General features: G+C 38.0%; 1 protein-coding gene across 4 annotated transcripts in view; it reads right to left on the bottom strand.

The window, feature by feature from the left end:
- Positions 1 to 827: 827 nt before the first annotated feature.
- hormad1.S (HORMA domain containing 1 S homeolog) overlaps positions 828 to 19,647 on the bottom strand; it is a 40,742-nt gene continuing 21,922 nt past the window's right edge. The window contains exons 11-15 of one of the 4 annotated variants that reach the window (XM_018232104.2): positions 17,709 to 17,775; positions 12,502 to 12,578; positions 11,758 to 11,832; positions 3,678 to 3,755; positions 828 to 2,249 (exon numbers count right to left, since the gene is read on the bottom strand). In XM_018232104.2, coding sequence (XP_018087593.1) covers positions 2,160 to 2,249; positions 3,678 to 3,755; positions 11,758 to 11,832; positions 12,502 to 12,578; positions 17,709 to 17,775 — 387 coding nt within the window. In that variant the 3' untranslated portion in view covers positions 828 to 2,159. 4 annotated transcript variants of the gene reach the window in all.

Here is a 19,647-nt window from a genome sequence, read left to right as displayed (position 1 = left end):
GCGACGGCCACTTTCACGTTTAGTAAATCTGCCCCATAGACTGAAAAGGCTGAAATGAACAAACAGAACATACACCAAAGGCGGCAGTTGGATATTGATTAGTTCTGTAAACAGCTTTAAACCAACAGGGAGAAATACGTAGATGCTAATATTTCCAGCTTCAGTTTTCAGATCATTTTCTTTTAAAGGGGAAGGAAACCTAGTCGGCGCAAACCCCCCACCCCCCCTCCCATTTGTTGCCCACCCTCCCTCCTCCCCCCTGGCCTACCCGTCCCGCTGGGCAAATGCCCCTAACTTGTTACTTACCCTTCTGCGCAGGTCCAGTCCAGGGAGTTCACAGACGACATCTTCTTCCACGCGATCTTCTTCCTGCTTTGAACGGCGTTTTTGCGCATGCGCAGTAGGGGCATTTCGCCGGTACGGATCTACTGCGCATGCGCCAAAAGTCACGCACATGCGCAGTAGATCGTACCGGCGAAATGCCCCTACTGCGCATGCGCAGTTCAAAGCAGGAAGAAGATCGCGTGGAAGAAGATGTCGTCTGTGAACTCCCTGGACTGGACCTGCGCAGAAGGGTAAGTAACAAGTTAGGGGCATTTGCCCAGCGGGACGGGTAGGCCAGGGGGGAGGAGGGAGGGTGGGCAACAAACGGGAGGGGGGGGGTGGGGGGGTTTGCGCTGACTAGGTTTCCTTCCCCTTTAAAGACAATACATTTCGACCATCATTGTTTTCATCTAAATGGAAATATGTGTGGAGTTCATTGTTGCTGCCTTATCTGCCAGAAAGCAAGGTGCAGTGCATTACTCACTAGAAATGAACATTGAATATAGAGTAAGAAAATTATTTTAATCAAGAACTTTTTTTTTTTTAATACTGAATTAAATTCTTGAACAGAATCTGTAACAGAACAGGGAAGTAACACTAAAATAATTCTACAATTAGCTAATAAAACATATAAGTTACAACCTTTTATTCGTGTAATAAAATGCATTTCTTTGTTTATTCCTTTCCAAATACTCATCGTGAGTCATATTGACTACAAATTAATTGATATGGTTTTTTTTTGTTGCCAGGGGAGACTTTTGTTTGTAGGATTTAATCTGCTGTGGATTAAATTGTGGTCATAAAAATTGTGTTAATACTTAACACCTAGAATTAAGTGTTTCTATTTGACATTGGTTTCCATACACACCTTTGTTTTTCTTATAGATAACCCCATTACAAATATAGATTTGTTTTCTGGTGAACTTTCTTTCTAAATTTACAGGAAAAAATCCTCTCTTTTTTTGATATGAGTTCAGTCAGTTGGGTACTAGCCGATGTTACCTAGCATAGTAAATAGTACTGTAGTTAATCTAATTATATAACATTCATAACAATGTACTTAATGTGACCTAATGGAAACTTTTTGTATTTCTATTTCATACGGTAAATCAGAAGCAGCTCTGCACTTTCATGTACAATCAGCTATGGACACATTTGTAAATTTGCTGCTGTCTCATTCTCAGGAACCGATACCCAGGCAATAGTTATTTTCTTTTCAAATTGCACTATTTTTGGAGTGAAAGCTGCCCAAGCCCCAAGTTCAGGAGCACTTTAGGATGTCAGGCTGTTGGAAATAACCTGACTGCTGGCGCTCCATAGTTTTTGAGGTCCTACAAATTCAGGTGTGGTAGCCCCAAAAACAATCCTGGGCACTGAGGAAAGTATAGCAGCATATGTACAAGTGTGTCAATGTCATTGAATGTTTCTGTCCGAAATGACGCTGTTTTAATGAAAGAGCTCAGTGTGACATAAGCCTTGTAATATTGAGTTGTTTTTCAATTAAGTTCATTACACAGTGGGGCTCATTTATAAACACTGGGCAAATCTGCCCATGGGCAGTAACTCATGGCAAACAATGAAATTGCTGCATTCATTGTTCTACTTGCAGCTGTCTTTAAAAAGCGAATTACTGATTGGTTGTTATGGGTAATTGCCCATGGGCAAATTTGCTCAGTGTTGATAAATGAGCCCCAGTGTGTCTGTAAGATCTAGATTAACACTGGACTATCTTCATATGTCTGCAAAGAACTTGAAACTAGGTAGTGTAACTACAACCTGTATTGTTTTTGCACAAAACCGCACTGTAGAGAACAAAGTTTATAGAACAAATTGAATTAATTTAAAGGGGTCCTTGGCTCACTAAACTTTCTTCTCTTTGCAACAGCTGGGTCTTCTTGACTTCCAGTGATTTCAAAACTCTGGCTCTGTGATAGGAAGGTGAAAGCAAGTTACCAAGCATGACATAAAAAATGTTGAAAACCCTGCTATTAAAGGGGAACTATTGTGAAACTGAAAATGTAATATAAACTGCAGCATACTGAAATTAGGAACATTCTTCATATAATCAATTAAATATTCTGTATAGTTTCTGAAATAATTAAGTTTATCTTCACTATTCCTCTCTCAGCATCTGTTTCTCTTCATTCTGTCTTCATGCAGCAGTTGGGGTCAGATAATTTTTCCATTGAACTAGGTGGAAAAAGTTGGTCATCAAGCCAATTGATACATTGTCCATAGAAGTGAGGGTTAAATCTAAATATTAAGGCAATTTACAGACACAAACAAGGTTCTTTGTCCTTTCTCTTCTTTTTTAAACAATTCAATTTTATCCTTGTGTGTACTGTAGTTTTTTAGGAAACACGTTAATAAAGAAAGTTAGTGAAATTCTTTTATTAGGGGTCAGATAATCATTGACAGTTAGACCCAATATATGTTATAGGGGGGCTACTTTTGCCTAGAAGATTATTAGAGTTCACGCTATTAAAATCATGTCTCTCTACATGCAGGATTAATGTAAAAGGCAGTTACTGTGTTTGATTTTGTTTGTACTGGAATCAGTTATTTGAATGAGTTCTAATTCATCTGCTGGGAAAGGAGACCCCCTATAAGATATATTGGATCCAACTGCCAATGAATATCTGACACCTCCAGGAGTTGGGCGTCAGATGAATGATCCAATATATCTTATAGGGGGGCTCCTTTTGCCTAGAAGATGTATTAGAACTCATTCTATTAAACTCACCAGACATCATGTCTCTCTACGTGCAGAATTTGTGCAAAAAGCAGTTATTTTGTTAAATTTTGTTTGTACTAGAATCAGTTATTTGAGTGAGTTCTAATTAATCTGCTGGGACAGGAAGCCCCCCCATAAGATATATTGGATCTAACTGTCAATGAATATCTGACACCCACCTGCTGCATGAAGAGAGAATGAAGAGAAACAGATGCTGAGAGAGGGATAGTGAAGATAAACTTGATTATTTCACAAACAATGCAGAATTGTAATTGATTGTATTTAGAAAGCATCTTATTCCAGTATGATGAAACTCATATAAAATTAGAATTTTTAATTCTCCTTTAAGTTCATCCTCTGGCCCCACTGATTAAATCCTTATATCTCCCATAGTACTTTACTTTCGAGCATAATCCCCCTACATCTACTGGAAGTCTATGCCTTATATAGAGAACTTTATCTGTAAGTTATCAGTTCCTAATGTTATATATACTACTAACTACATGTTGTGCCCTCTAGCTATCTTCCAAGTGTCCTCTAGCAAACTTCAACTTCTGAGTAAATATTTTGTAATTAAATCCCCTTTAAACAGCTTTCAATTTCCACTTGGCATTCTCACCCTCTTCTCTGGCTTTCGTACTTGCTGATTCCCTTTGGAAGCCCTGGCTGATTCTTTCTGATTTTTTAATTCAAGATCCTTTCGTGCAAACAGAAGAAAAACAGAAGCAATGCAAATTGTAAGTGGTAGTAACATATTGAATACTGAATAGGAACCTTCTTAACTGGCTGAAACAAAAAACAGTAAATAAATACAATTTTTTTTTTACATATATAGAAAGTAAATATTGTACATATAATTATCCAGACGTGTACACACCTTGTTGTTTAACTCAAATAAAACAGTTATATATAAAACATTACTCCAACATTATGGGGGTTATTTATCAAAATCTGAAAATATCTCATTCTCTGAAATATACTCCGACCAAATCCGCTTGGGTTATTTCACCTTATTTATCAATACATTTTCTGGAAAAATTCTAGTGCAGCAAAAAACAAAATAAATCATGAAAATCATACGAAAAAATCTAGGAAAACTGTAGGTAACTGCCTGCTTGGCCCTGCAAACAATTGGACAATGGATACATTTCACTGTGACCGATGAAAATTTTCGAACCTGCCCGACTGATTTTCTGACAGACGAAAAATGGTTAGATCCGCGATCGTTCTGTCCCTACTAATCTCACGATAATTTGAATGGTTTGTCGGATCTCACTAAAATCAGTGGTTAAAGGGGTGGTTCACCTTCAGGTTATCTTTTAGCATGTTATAGAATGGCCTATTCTAAACAACCTTTCAATTTGTCTTCATTATTTATTTTTTATCGTTTTTAAATTATTTGCCTTCTTCTCCTGACTCTTTGTAGCTTTCAAAAGGGGATCATTGACCCACTCTAAAAAAATACTCTCTATAGCTACACATCTAGGAGCCCATTTACTTAGCTCGAGTGAAGGAATAGAGGAAAAATCTTCGAATTTCAAATGTTTTTTTTGGCTACTTCGACCATCAAATGGGCTACTTCGACCTTCGAATCGAACGATTCCAACTAAAAATCGTTCGACTATTCGACCATTCGATAGTCGAAGTACTGTCTCTTTAAAAAAAACTTTGACCCCCTAGTTCGCCACCTAAAACCTACCAAAGTCAATGTTAGCCTATGGGGATTAAAATCCTTCGAATCGAACGATTGGTGGTAAATCCTTTGACTTCGATGTTTTTGAAGTCGAAGGATTTCAATTCGGCAGGTTAATTTACCCTCGCTATTCGACCTTAAGTAAATTTGCCCCTTATTGTTATTGCTACTTTTTATTACTCATCTTTCTGTTCTGACCCTCCCCTATTAATATTCCATATTCTCATTCAAATCAATGCATGGTTGCTAGGGTAGTTTGGACCCTAGCAACCAGATTGCTGAAATTGCAAACTGGAGTGCTGCTGAATAAAAAGCTAAATAACTCAAAAACCATAGATAATACAAAATGAAAACCAATTGCAAATTGTCTCAGAATATTGTTTTCTTAATCATACTAAAAGTTAACTCAAAGGTGAACAACCCCTTTATCGAGAGGAAAATCTTAACGTCTATGGCAGGGGTGCCCAACCTTTTTTAGGTGTGAGCCACATTCAAATGTAAAAGGAGTTGGGGAGCAACACAAGCATGAAAAAGTCCCTTGGGGTGCCAAATAAGGGCTGAGATTGGCTATTTACATAGGTAGCCCCTATGTGGACTGGCAGCCTACAAGAAGAACTATGGGCAAAAATCCAGAAAAAAAAGAGTTTTCAGGTGGAAAATTTGAAAATTTTGAACGATTTTTTCTCCTGAATTTTTCTGGAAAATGTATTGATAAATAGGGGTAAATAACTCCAGCAGATTTGCTTGGAGTATATTTCAGAAAATAATGAGATATTTTCGGATTTTGATAAATAACCCCCTAGAAGTCACAGGGAGTTTCATGACCATATAAAAGCACAGGGCCACAGGCAGAGTTATTTTGTTCAGGTCATGGAACTCTAAGGCAGTGATCCCCAACCAGTAGCTCGTGAGTAACATGTTGCTCTCCAGCCCCTTGGATGTTGCTCCCAGTGGTCTCAAAGCAGGAGATTATTTTTCTACTACCGGCGGCTGCGGATTGTGCCGCAGGGGGACTGTGTGTGTGGGTCTGTGACCCTGATTAGTGTCCATACGTATTTATTGGCACAGTATTCACTCGTTTCTCTTTCCATTGAATTGGGAGGGTTCAACTGAGGGTGAAGGGGTAGATGGTGAATTGAGGATTGGGCTTGATACCCACTCTTTTCCAGTTAATTGGTTATTTACCCCTACTCCTACCCCGTGGTTATCCCAAGACCCAAATGATTGGTCTACTTTCTGCCTCGCGGCCTGTATATATCTCATAACCCAATTACAGTCCATTTATCCCCCTGAGCTTAACCATCATTTTAATATTTTCCTGGACTTTCCTCCTGGTTTTTATGTAAATTATTAGTAAAAGTTAAGTTTTAATTTGTTCTTTGAGTCATTGGATCCAGTGATGGGGAGGTGCACTCTTTAGGGTTAGCTTTTCTTTTCTCTTTTTTCAGTTACAATTCATAATTTAACCCTGCACACCATTTTACTGTCTCTCTAATGTGATGGATGGTGCTCCCTAAATCTGAATTTATTCCTAGTGCTGCCAAGCAGAGCCTCAATGTAGATTGACAATCCACATAGGGGCTAAAAATGGCCACTCACCATACTTATTTGGCACCCCAAGAACATTTTTCATGCTAGTGTTGCTCCCCAACTCCTTTTGCTTCTGAATGTTGCTCATGGGTTCAAAAGGTTGGAGATCCCTGGTCTAAGGTATATTCAACACACATATATATATTATGACCAAGGCAAGAGTGAATACGCAATTTTATAGGTCAACAAATGCCTCCTGTATGTACTCAGCAGCCTCACTGACCTCTACCCATTCGTGTATCCGAGTACCAGGACAGGATTTTAATCCACTCTTTACACAAGTCATTGTCCACATAGCAAATAAACCCGGGTGTGTTACATTGTGCACATAAGTTAATTTATCTAAAAGGCACTGCCGTAACAGGTGGTGAGGATGAAAAGAAAACCACCAGTAGTAATCTAACAGATACGTTATTCATTAACTTGAATGAAATATGATGGATTCATTCATAAACACCTCTCTGGACAGACGGTGCATTGGGGCCTGATTTTTATGCATCAACCCCACTTATGTTGGCGCAATGTGAAAATAGATGGAAACATATGGGGAAATGTAATATGTGTCGTTAGAGCAAAAAACATTCCCAGACACCACTGAAAACGTTAGCGACCAGGTTTGTGTCCTTTTTGACCGATTACAGACCTCAACTACTTTCTCGCAAAGTTTGCAACCAATTGCTTTTGCAGACATTCGCAGTGTATATATTAGACTTTGCAATTGCAAAGTGTTTGAAACTCCAGAGCAGGTGTTAACGCTAACCTTTTCTTAGCGATAATGAGCAATGTAATAATAATATTTATTAATAAATTTACTCTAAAAAATCTGGTGCGAGCAAAGACTTGATAAAAGTATACAAACAAATCTGAATTGTATGATTTTTTCAAATTTGAAAACTGATTTTTTTCAGAAATCCACAAATTATTTGGATTATTGATATCATGATATCTTCCAATTGTAAACAGGACATCTGCCGTCGACTTCTACATGACCTAAGTAGGTTTGAGTTGTAGTAATTTTTTATTCAGACTTTTAGTAGCATCCGGGTTTAATAAATCACAATATATTCAATGTTTTTTTTTTCTTCCGAAAAAACAGTTTTCCCTTTAAAAATCCAACCAGAAAACAATTGGACTTTAATAAATAAGTCCCTCAATGTTGTAAAGTGCTAGGCTAGTGGTTTTTTGACTGCCACTGTCAGCTGAAGCAGAAGTCCATCTGTCATTGAATCCAGGATTCGGTTTGAGATTCGGCCTTTTTCAGCGGGATTCTGCTGAATCCTTCCGCCCGGCCGATCCGAATCCTAATTTGCATATGCAAATTAAGGGTGGGGAGGGAAATTGCGTGACTTTTTGTCACAAAACAAGGAAGTAAAAAAGGTTTTCCCCTTCCCTCCCCTAATTAGCATATGCAAATTAGGATTCGTTCCGGTATTCGGCCGAAAGATGCATTCCTACTTTTTATTCAATAACTTGAGGCAACAGCCAGATAGGGGGGGATTATGGTTCTTGGACTGTCAAAATGCCCAGTGTACTATAAGACTTAAGGTGGCCCATACATGCTACAATTACAATCTTTCCCACAATCATTAGTTGTACCAAAGATCTTTCATCCACTAAACTAACCTTAAAGGGGCTGTTCACCTTCAAACAACTACTTGTTTTCAGATAGATTACCAGCAATAACACCCTTTTCCAATTACTTTCTATTTTCTATGTTTTTCTAATATTGAAGTGTAAAGTGTAATTTTTCATCTTCTAAAGCAGCTCTGGGAGGGGGGTCGCCGACCCTGTAAACTGTTCCAAATTGATACATTTAGTTGATACATTTGTTATCTTTGTCCCTGCTGAGCAGAATCCCTGAATTTTATTACAGGCAGCTATTAGACTTGATACAATAGTTGCTACTACTCCAGAGATGCTGCTGAGAAATGTATGATATCGGCTTGTCTCCCACCACACACGCAATGATTATAGTAGGAAAGATGGTATGATAATATCAATAAGCATATTTACATTAATACCTCCGCAATGCTTGGTCCATCCATGGCCGTCTGGCATCTACCTGATTGGCCCACAGGCAAACACGATTAGATATTGTGTAATCATTGTTCTCTTTGTTTAAAAGGGAACTATCGCGAAAATGACAATTTAATATCAGCTTCATCATAATAAAATAAGAAATTTTCTAAATATAATCAATTACACATTTCTGAAATAATCAAGTTGGGAGTCTGATTTTGAATGACAGTTAGATCCAATGCTGCCTTAGGGGCAGTCTAAAAGATGTATTAGAGCTCACTCTTTTAAAATTACCAGAAATATTTCCACTCTACATACAGAATTTGTAGAGGTATAGGATCAGTTATCTGGAAACCCATTATCCAGAAAGCTCAGAATTATGGAAAGGCCATCTCTATTAGGAACAATTTTACTAAAGGGCAAAGTGACTAACACTGGCAACGATTGGCCAGCATTACCGCTTTCAGGGACTTCGCTGATTTACTAACGGGTGCAGGCGTAACTTCGCTAGCGAAAAGGCAGGCGCTAGAGGTGATTCGCACTCTAACGCCAGGCGACTTTTCGCTCTGGCGAATGGACGTTACTCCGCAAATTCACTAAAATTCGGATTTTACTGAACGTCACCTCTTTCGTCAGACTTGCCTTCGCCAGACGAGGTGCATTGGAGTGCATAGATCTTCCATGCAAATTAGGAGTGTTAGACCTCTTCGCTTTGACTTACTCGCATTGCTGAAGTAATGCTAGTGAGAATTCGCCACGGACCAACGCCCAGGACGAAACTTTGCATTATAGTAAATAAGCGTTGTCTGAGCAAATTTTCGCCTGGTGAAGTGTTGCGATTCCTACAAAGCCGTCGATGCCGAATTTTCGCCGGTTAGTAAATTTGCCCCATAGACTCCATTTTATCCAAATAATGCACATTCATAAAAATAATTTATTTTTCTCTGTAATAATAAAACTAAGATATAATTAATCCTTATTGGAAATAATTATTGGAAAACCAGACGGTTTATTTAATGTTTACATGATTTTCTAGTAGACTTAAGGTATGAAGATCCAAATTATGGAAACATCCATTATCCAGAAAACCCCAGGTCCTGAGCATTCTGGATAACAGGTCCCATACCGATACCTAAATCAGTTATTTTGTTAGATTTTGTTTGTACTGGAGTCTGTTATTTGAGTGAACTCTAATTCATCTGCTAGAAAAGGGAGTCCTCCCTAAAACATATATTGGATTTAACTGTCAACTAGGGATGCATCGAATCCAGGATTCGGTTAGGGATTTGGCCTTTTTCAGCAGGATTTGGCAAAACCGAATCCTAATTTGCTTATGCAAATTAGGGGCAGGGAGGGAAATCGCCTCACTTTTTGTCACAAAACAAGGAAGTAAAAAATTTTTTCCCCTTCCCCCATTTGCATTTGAAATTCGGATTCACGAAGGTATTCACGAAGGATTCGGGGGTTCGGGTGAACCCAAAATAGTGGATTCGGTGCATCCCTACAATCAACATCTGACACCCAACTCCTACAAGACAGAATGAAGAGAAACAGAGGCTGAGAGTGAAGATAAACTTGATTATTTCAGAAACAGTACAACATTTTTAATTGATCATATTTAGAAAGCTTCTTATTTCAGTATGCTAATGCTTATATTCAATTTTAATTTTCCCGATAGTTCCCCTTTAAGCCATTATCTTGAACAAATGGATATATGTTATATGACTGTGCTTGTGGAGTTAATGGCTTCAGCAAGCTGGGAGAATAAACTTCCTGTGCTGTTCTCACAACCTGCTTTATGTTACCCTAGTTATAGAGCAACTTAACTCTTAGCAAAGTATTGTCATTAAACCTGAATAATAATGTGCGGGGAAACTGCAGCAAGAAAAGAAAACCACCTTCCGCACCACCTTAGATATAGAACATACAATACATTCCAATTGCTTGAATCATACACGACTGTCTTTCACCAAACATCAATTTGAATTTTTGTGTTTAGCTGCCATGCAAACCTGCTAACCATTTTGATGCCAGATTTTAAAACACACTATAAATTAAAATCAATTAGCAATGAAGTCAAATCCTGAATCATGGTATACAAGAATAACAGGTAGAAACATAGGCAAGTTTCTCTTGGGCAGTGTAGGTTTTAGACAAAATAGCCATAATTGGGTTTATCAAGTGCATTTCAAGGCAGCCTGCTTCAGCTAAGAAATATTCATTCCATCGGTGCTGCGAATATGCTGGCGCTGTATAAATAAATGTTATATATAATATAAAAATATATCAAAATAATAATTTCTCTGTTATAATAAAACAGTAGCTTCTATTTGATCCCAACTAAGATATAATTAATCCTTATTGGAAGCAGAATTTGCCTGTTGGCTTTATTTAAAGGGATACTGTCATGGGAAAATATGTTTTTTTCAAAACGCATCAGTTAATAGAGCTGCTCCATCAGAATTCTGCACTGAAATCCATTTCTCAAAAGAGCAAACAGATTTCTTTTATATTTAATTTTGAAATCTGACATGGGGCTAGACATATTGTCATTTTACCACATGCCTCCAGTCATGTGACTTGTGCTCTGATAAACTTCAGTCACTCTTTACTGCAAGTTGAGTGATATCGCCCCCTCCCTTTCCCCCAGCAGCCTAACAACAAAACAATGGGAAGGTAACCAGATAGCAGCTCCCTAACACAAGATAACAGCTGCCTGGTAGATCTAAGAACAACACTCAATAGTAAAATCCAGGTCCCACTGAGACACATTCAGTTACATTGAGTAGGAGAAACAACAGCCTGCCAGAAAGCAGTTCCATCCTAAAGTGCAGGCATAAGTCACATGAATGGGGCAGCTGGGAAACTGACAATATATCTAGCCCCATGTCAGATTTCAAAATTCAATACAAAAAAATCTGTTTGCTCTTTTGAGAAATGGATTTCAGTGCAGAATTCTGCTGGAGCAGCACTATTAACTGATGCATTTTGAAAAAACATGTTTTCCCATTACAGTATTCCTTTAATCGTTAAAGGATTTTCTAGTTGACTTAAAAGTATGAAGATCCAAATTACAGAAAGATCCATTATCCGGAAGACCCCAGGTCCCGAGCATTCTGGATAACAGGTTCCATACTGTAATGTAAATATGCTTATTGATCGCCACAGACTTTAATATAATCCAATGGAGATTTCCACTTTCCGAAGTAGCCCAAAGTTTCCTAGTGAAGAAATAACTTGTGTATATTCAGCAGTGATGGAGTCCAGCACAAAAAGATTTCCCAGACCCATTATCTATAAAGCGGGTGGTCAAAGCAATGGCCCTTCTCTCTGCTCACACAAAACAAAAGTAATAAAGTCACCAACACAAAAACCTGTCAATTGTTTTGGGACTTACTGGCTTTTGAAAGATCCTGCCAGACCTTGTTTTACGCCCAAAGGCTGGTGGTGCTGCCTGTGATGTTTTTTCCTTCTAGACAAAAGAAGAATATATTTAAATTGAGCTCAATATACACTTTTATATGATACAATATTTATCTGCCATTGAGGGCTAGCCCTATGCTAGGTAATAAAAGAGGGATATCTGATTTCCGATGTAAATACAGTAAATACTATTTAACACTTTAATTACTTTGCCTTAAATGAGAAAGAAAAGCTTTTTACACTTGGGGGTGCCAAATGTTAGGCACCCCCAAGTGATTGGGGAGAAAACTGCACCGGCCCGGGATTATACCAGTGAACACCATGGAGTGAACCTCTTCCGGCTTCTTCTTTCTTCAAATTTCTCGGGGCAGACGCATGCACAGTTGAACGAATAGCTGACTTTTTATTTAAAGAAGGAAAGAGGAAAACGGAAGGAGATCGCTCTGTGGTGCTCACTGGTATAACCCCGGGCCGGTGCAGTTTTCTGCTGATAGGAGCACCGGCCCGGAGTTTCAGGTAAGTAAATACAATCACTTAGGGCTTCCTAACATTTGAACTACAAAAAGATAGGGTTTTTACTCCAGCTTCCTTCATATTACTTTTACCCTGCCCTTGTGATTAATGGTATCTGGTCTAATCTTTTACACATTAAAGTCTTGTGAGATTTGTATATACTTAGTAAATTTCGACTTTGTTCCATAGTTTATTACAGCATCACCTGAGAGTCTGCAAGTGCTGAGTTTTGACTGTCATCAGACTGAAGGTTTCCATCCTCTTGACAGGTCAGATTTAGATCTGCACAAAACAAGCAAATGTTTATAATGCTCTTGGGGTCCTAGGATGTGACTCAAGTAAAATCAGTAATCGGGGGGTGCTATATAAATCATAGCCACTAAATTGCACCAGGTTATTATTTTTAATCTTTACAGACTCTTTAATAATGCCTAGTATGGTGAAATGGGATGAAGGCAGGTGTAACTATAATATTGAAAAAAGGTAATGCAAATTATGGAAATCCAGCCTTATCCCTATAATTAAAGATATGAGCAAACCACCACACACACAAAAAATAAATCCCAGAAATGGTTCCACTGGTGTATCTCATGAATTTTACCTTCTTACTACATAACTGATGGATTTTAATACACACTAAGTGGCACATTTACTTAGCTCGAGTGAAGGAACAGAATAAAAAATACTTCGAATTCCGAAGTATTTTTTTGGCTACTTCGACCATCGAATTGGCTACTTCGACCTTCAAATCGAACGATTCGAACTAAAAATCGCTCGACTATTCCATAGTCGAAGTACTGTCTCTTTAAAAAAAACTTCGACCACCTACCGAACCTCAATGTTAGCCTATGGGGAAGGTCCCCATAGGCTTTCTAACCAATTTGGGATCAAAGAAAAATCGTTCGATCGATGGATTAAAATCCTTTGAATCGTTCGATTTGAAGGATTTAATCGTTCGATCGAACAAATATTCCTTTGATCGAATATCGCTAAATCCATCGACTTTGAAATTCGATACCCTAAGTAAATGTGTCCCTAGGACATACCATTGGGCCCCCTTCGTTATCACTATATTGGAGGGTTATTTATCAAAGTCCAAATTTATCTCACTATTTTCTGAAATATACTCTGACCAAATCCGTATGGGTTATTTCCCCTTATTTATCAATATATTTTCCGGAAAATTTCCAGTTCTGGAAAAACTTGAAAGTCATCCGAAAATTGAATCGTTTTTCACATGAAAAATAAAATGTTTTTGGATTTTTCCCAGAAAACCTCAAAATCTTTGAATTTTTGCACGAAACCCAGTGCAGATCAGGATATTTTCGGGACTCCCATTGACTTATATACAACTTCGGCAGGTCTGAGATGCTGGATTTTTGGTTTATAATAAATACATTTTGCATTTTATAGTCAAATAAAAAATCAAATTGATCAAGTGTTTGGCATTCAACTTTAATAAATAACCCCGTAGTGTGATATTACAGACACTATATTAGAATGATGTAGAAAGTTGCTTCCTCCTTTTCAATCCAAGTCCGTAATCCACTCTTCACTCTATCCTCCTTCTTTTTATTTTCTCTCATGGGTTTGATTTGGCATGCTGATATGTACTTTAACTTTACACACTTGAACGTTTACCTATGTTTCACTACGTTTATTTAAAAATGAAGAATTTATTTGAAAAGGGGGGCAGGGGTGAACACATTCTCCACCTGATAAAGAATAGAAAATGTGATATTCAGGGCTATGGCACATCAAATATTTTTGGTGGTGCTAAAAATGCAGCTACCCTCCATCAACTATTTCTTTTTTCTTCTTTTTTGGGGGAAAAAAATCAAGAGATTCGGGAAAAAAATAGTATGATTTGGATTTTCACTCGATTTTTGGGGGTTTGTCCCCAATCCAATTAAAGAGGTGGTTCACCTTTATGTTCACCTTTACAGTAGTATGTTATAGAGAGATCAATTCTAACAAACTTTTCAATTTGTCTTTGTTATTTATTTCTTATGTTTTTTTAATTTTGCCTTCTTTTTCTGATTCTTTCCAGCTTTCAAATGCTACACATTTATCTCTTTGCCAGTTTTTATTGCTCATCTTTCTATTCAGTCCCTCTCCTATTCATATTCCAGTGTCTTACTCAAATCAATGCATGGTTGCTAGGGTAATTTGGACCCTAGAAACCAGATGGCCGAAATTGAAACTGGAGAGCTGCTGAATAAAAAGCTAAATAATTTAAAAAAAACACAAATTACGAAATCCAATTGCAAATTGTCTCAGAATATCACTCTCTACATCATATGTGAACCACCCCTTTAAATCATGTTTTTTAATAATAAATAAGGTCAAATCGTGGATTCTAGTTTGGTCTGACTTTTTTTATTTAAATAGTTGGAAAAATTCAGATTTTGACAAATAAGGCTTGTTTGGAGATTATAATCAGGATTACTAGTAGTAACTAGCATTATTTAAGGAAGAACAGATCTTCTAGTATCTGATAAAACCAAACAACATAGAGTTATTTGGCTCAAACAAAGAGTTTATATATTTGGGTTGACAACTTTGGGATTTGAGAAACTACCAGTTGTGGCGTTGGCATTGCAGCTCATAGAGAAATCTCACTGCTACATTCCCCTGAGGGAGAACCACTGACTATTAGGGGCCGATTCACTAAGGGTCGAATTTCGAAGTAAAAAATACTTCGAAATTCGACCCTCGAATTGAAATCCTTCGACTTAGTCGATTTAGCGCTAATCCTGCGATCGAACGATCGAAGGATTTTTCGTTCGATCGAACGATTAAATCCTTCGAATCGAACGATTCAAAGGATTTTAATCCCACGATCGAAGGAAAATCCTTCGATCAAAAAAAGGTTAGCAAGCCTATGGGGACCTTCCCCATAGGCTAACATTGACTTCGGTAGCTTTTAGCTGCCGAAGTAGGGGGTCGAAGTTTTTTTTAAAGGGCAAGTACTTCGACTATCGAATGGTCGAATAGTCGAACGATTTTTACTTCGAATCGTTCGAATCGAAGTCGAAGGTCGTAGTCGAAGGTCGAAGTAGCCCATTCGATGGTCGAAGTACCCAAAAAATACTTCGAAATTCGAAGTATTTTTCATTCGAATCCTTCACTCGAGCTGAGTGAATCGGCCCCTTAAAGTCTTCAAATCCCAAACCATACATAAACAGTGTTAAAACTTTTTTTTTTTTTAATGTAGACCCACTGCAAACCCAGTAAAAAACCAACTCTATATCTCAGTGCTGGAGTGCCCTCTTCTGTTTAGACAAACAAATACCGGTCTCAAGGTAAGCCAAAAGAAATAAAGGATAACAACTATAACATTTATTATCCAGAATGCTTAGGCTTTCCAGAAAAAAAGATCTTTCTGTAATTTGGATCACCATACCTTAAGTCAGCTAAAAATAGTTAAATTAACCCAATAGGACTGTTTTGCCACCGATACGGATTCATGCAGCTTAGTTACATCAAGTACAAGGTACCGTATCATTATTGCGATTTTTAAATTAGAATGAATTGCTTAAAATGGACTCTAAGGGAGATGGACATCCCACAACATTTATGATTATGGATAATAGATACCTGTTAATATTATTTTAACATTTAGGTTTTTTTTATAGGGATGCACCGAATCCACTCTTTTGGATTCGGTCGAACCACTTGTGAAAGATCTGACCGAATACCGAACCACAACCTAATTTGCATATGCAAATCAGTGAGGGGGTGGGAAAAAGAGAGCTGCACAATTGTTTTACTTCCTTGTTTTGTGACGAAAAGTCACATGATTTTAAGGATTCGGTTCGGCCAGGCACAAGGATTCGGCCGAATCCTGCTTAAATTGGCCGAATCCCAAACCGAATCCTGGATTCGGTGCATCCCTATTTATTTATCAAAATTCTAAATTTTCTGATTTTTTAAATAAAAAAAAGTCTGACAAACTAAAAAACCCAGAAAAATCCAAGTTTTGCCCTAAAAAGTCTGACCGGAGTTTAGTAAATCCCTTAATAAAGAACATTATTGTATTGTACATTGCACTGCATCATAGAGTCATGGGAGGAGGGGGTCATAAAGCACTGGTAAGGCCCCATCTAGAATATGCCGTACAGTTTTGGTCTCCATCACTCAAACAGGACATTATTGTATTAGAGAGGGTACAGAGAAGGGCAACTAAGCTGGTAAAGGGAAAATCTTAGCTATGAGGAAAGACTGGCCAAATTGGGGATGTTCACACTGGAGAAGAGGCGCTTAAAGGGTGATATGATGACTATGTATAAATATATAAGGGGATCATATAATAATCTCTCTAATGATTTATTTAACAGTAAGTCTTTCCAGCTGACACAAGGTCACCCATTCCGATTAGAAGAAAAGAGGTTCCGCCTAAATATTGGGAAGTGGTTTGTTACAGTGAGAGCTGTGAAGATGTGGAATTGTCTCCCTGAATCAGTGGTACAGGCTGATACATTAGATAGGTATAAGAAGGGGTTGGATGGTGTTTAGCAAGTGAGGGAATACAGGGATATGGGAGATAGCTCATAGTACAAGTTGATCCAGGGACTGGTCCATTTTGGAGTCTGGAAGGAATTTGTTCCCCTCTGAGGCAAATCGGAGAGGCTTCAAATAGGGTTTTTTGCCTTCCTCTGGATCAACTGGCAGTTAGGCAGGTTAAAATAGAGCTTGAACTTGATGGACATGTGTCTTTTTTCAACCTAACTTACTATGTTACTACAGTGTGTATGTCTGCTGGGCCTATTGACACAACCAGCTGGGGGAACCCTAGACATTTCTTCAGGGTGGTGGTATCTCAAAAATACCCCGGTGTTAAAGGGGTGGTTCACTTGTAAGTCACCTTTTAATATGTTATAGAATGGCTATTTCTAAGCAACTTTTCGACTGGTTCTCATTATTTATTTTTTATGTTTTTTTTAACTATTTGCCCTTTTCTTCTGACTTTTTCCAGCTTTTACATGGGGGCCACTGACCCCTCCTAAAAACAAATGCTCTGTAAAGCTACACATTTTTTGTTATTAGTACTTTTTATCACTCATCTTTCTATTCAGGCCTCTCTTATTCATATTGCAGTCTCTTATTTAAATCAATAGCAACAAATCTGCTCAAACTGAAAACTGGAGAGCTGTTGAATAAAAAGCTAATGAATGAAAACCAATTGCAAATTGACTCAGAATATCACTCTCTGCTATGTACTAAAAGTTTACTCAAAGGTGAACAACCCCTTGTAGAGTTTGTACACCCCCCCACCAAAATGAGATTTTAGATGTTTTCCCTTTAAATATTGGCTATAAAATATGTAGTTTATACTCATTTTGTCTTGTTAGTATTGCTTTGTAAGCATATCTCAGTACAAATTCTATACAGATCTGCAGTACATCATACCTTCCACTTTCAGGGTCTCGATGTCATCTCTCTTTCGGTCCCCGTTATTATCTTGAGCCAAGTCATCCTTCAAGAAAGTAAAAATGAAAAAATGAAAGTTGATTCTTCCTGCATTAAATTTCATTTCTGCCCATTGATTTTGTTTTTGGTAGAACAGAACGAACTCGGGGAAATTGAATTTCCAGCCAGGTCCAGGAAGATAGTAACTAGGTTTCATCATTCAAATCACAGAGCTGCAATGTTTCATAAATGCGGAGCTTGGTTACAATACAATTTTTAAGACAGAGTCTGTTAGTAAAAAAAAAAAAAAAAGTAGGAAAAAACAGTCTACTGAATAATATACTGATCCACCTATTTGAGTATCTTTATAAAACAGATTGCAATTGGAAAAAAACAGGTAAAATTAAATTTCCTTGTTTTTTTTTAGCTGGATTATTAAACATTATTCAGATTAATGTGATCACATAGGATACCGTGGCAGTAAAATAAATGCTATACTGCTTTAAGGAAAATAAGAATTCTAAATTAAAGAGACACCAAGGTTACAGACAGTCAAAGTAAGTTGCCCATATTGTTTGTTTCTCTTAGCTACAGTTGTTGGTAGGAGAAGACTGAAATATCATTCTCCAGAAACGGAGACATGGGGGCAATTTTACTAAAGTGGCCGTTGCTAGCTAAAAATTCAACAAAACGACACTTTGCAGGGACATCGCTAATTTACTAACAGGTGTAGAGGACAATGCACTAGCGAAAGAGCTCAATAAAGTTTTGTGCCCTTTCACCAGGCAAATTTTCGCTCAAATGAACAACCATTAGTCAGCAAATTCATCAAAGTGCCAATTTTCCACTACGTTACCCTTTTCGCTTTGCCGCGTTATATCTGGCAAACAGATAAGATGAAGCTACATCCTCTTCAATCTTATCTCAGTGACATCATATCCTGTATGCCGAAAAGTCATAAAAAAAGACAAAACGCTGGCTTTTTTTTTTCATATTTTAAAGTGGGATTATGTTTAAACAGTTATAACTGTTAAATATATTTTTTTAACCAATTGAGGGGCATGCCACATTTCTTTTAGGGTGGGCTCATGTCTAGGGTATTAGAGGATCTCTTTTGTCTTTAATTTGCTTCTGTAAGGAATACTCACTGTCGCCGCTCTGGTCGGACATCCTTCATCTTTGCCAGTTTATCCAAGGTGGCAGCGCCCACGGATCCCATGCGGTCCGTTCCGTCGCCAGCATTGCAGTGTCTTGATGCCAGCATCAAAATGGACGCCTGCGTCACAACGCAGATGTCATCACGTCTGTTTTGGTGCCAAAAGAGGCCTATATAAGACGCCAGGACATTGCAGACTTTGCCCAAATAAAGGTTCTGCTTTTTGCGTTCCTGGGTGTGATCTACTGTTCTTCTATTGGATTCCTGTGTATTGACTTCAGCCTGTTTCTTCGTATTGAACCTTCTCTGCCTGGATTGACCCTTTTGCTTGGACTTTGTTTTCTCCTTTGCCTAACCCCTTTGGGTACCTCGAAGTGTTCTGGACTCTGCTTCCTCCTTGGTCCGCAAATCCCTTTCTGAGCCTTCAAGCGCTGACAGCTTCCTTGGACATGTTTAATTATAAGTGATCACTTCACTCATTTGCACCAACATCTCTAATAAAGACATATAGATGACCTATATGTACCCCCCCTATTCAAATTGACCTAACTCTGGACGAATGATGTAACATACTGTAATATTCGCACGTTTGCAGAGTAACGATCATTCTCCTGAGCGAAAATTCACCTGGCAAAAGGGTGCGAAACTTTGTTAGCGATGAACTTTTTCGCTAGCGAAATGTACGCCTGTTAGTAAATTGGCAATGTCCCTGCGGATGGGATTTCTGGCGAATTTTTGCTAGCAACAGCCACTTGGTCCTTTAGTAAATCTGCCCCAATGATG

Source organism: Xenopus laevis, chromosome 8S, assembly GCF_017654675.1.
Source record: "Xenopus laevis strain J_2021 chromosome 8S, Xenopus_laevis_v10.1, whole genome shotgun sequence".
Lineage (NCBI taxonomy): Eukaryota > Metazoa > Chordata > Amphibia > Anura > Pipidae > Xenopus > Xenopus laevis.
This window is presented reverse-complemented; position numbering and strand designations above follow the sequence as displayed.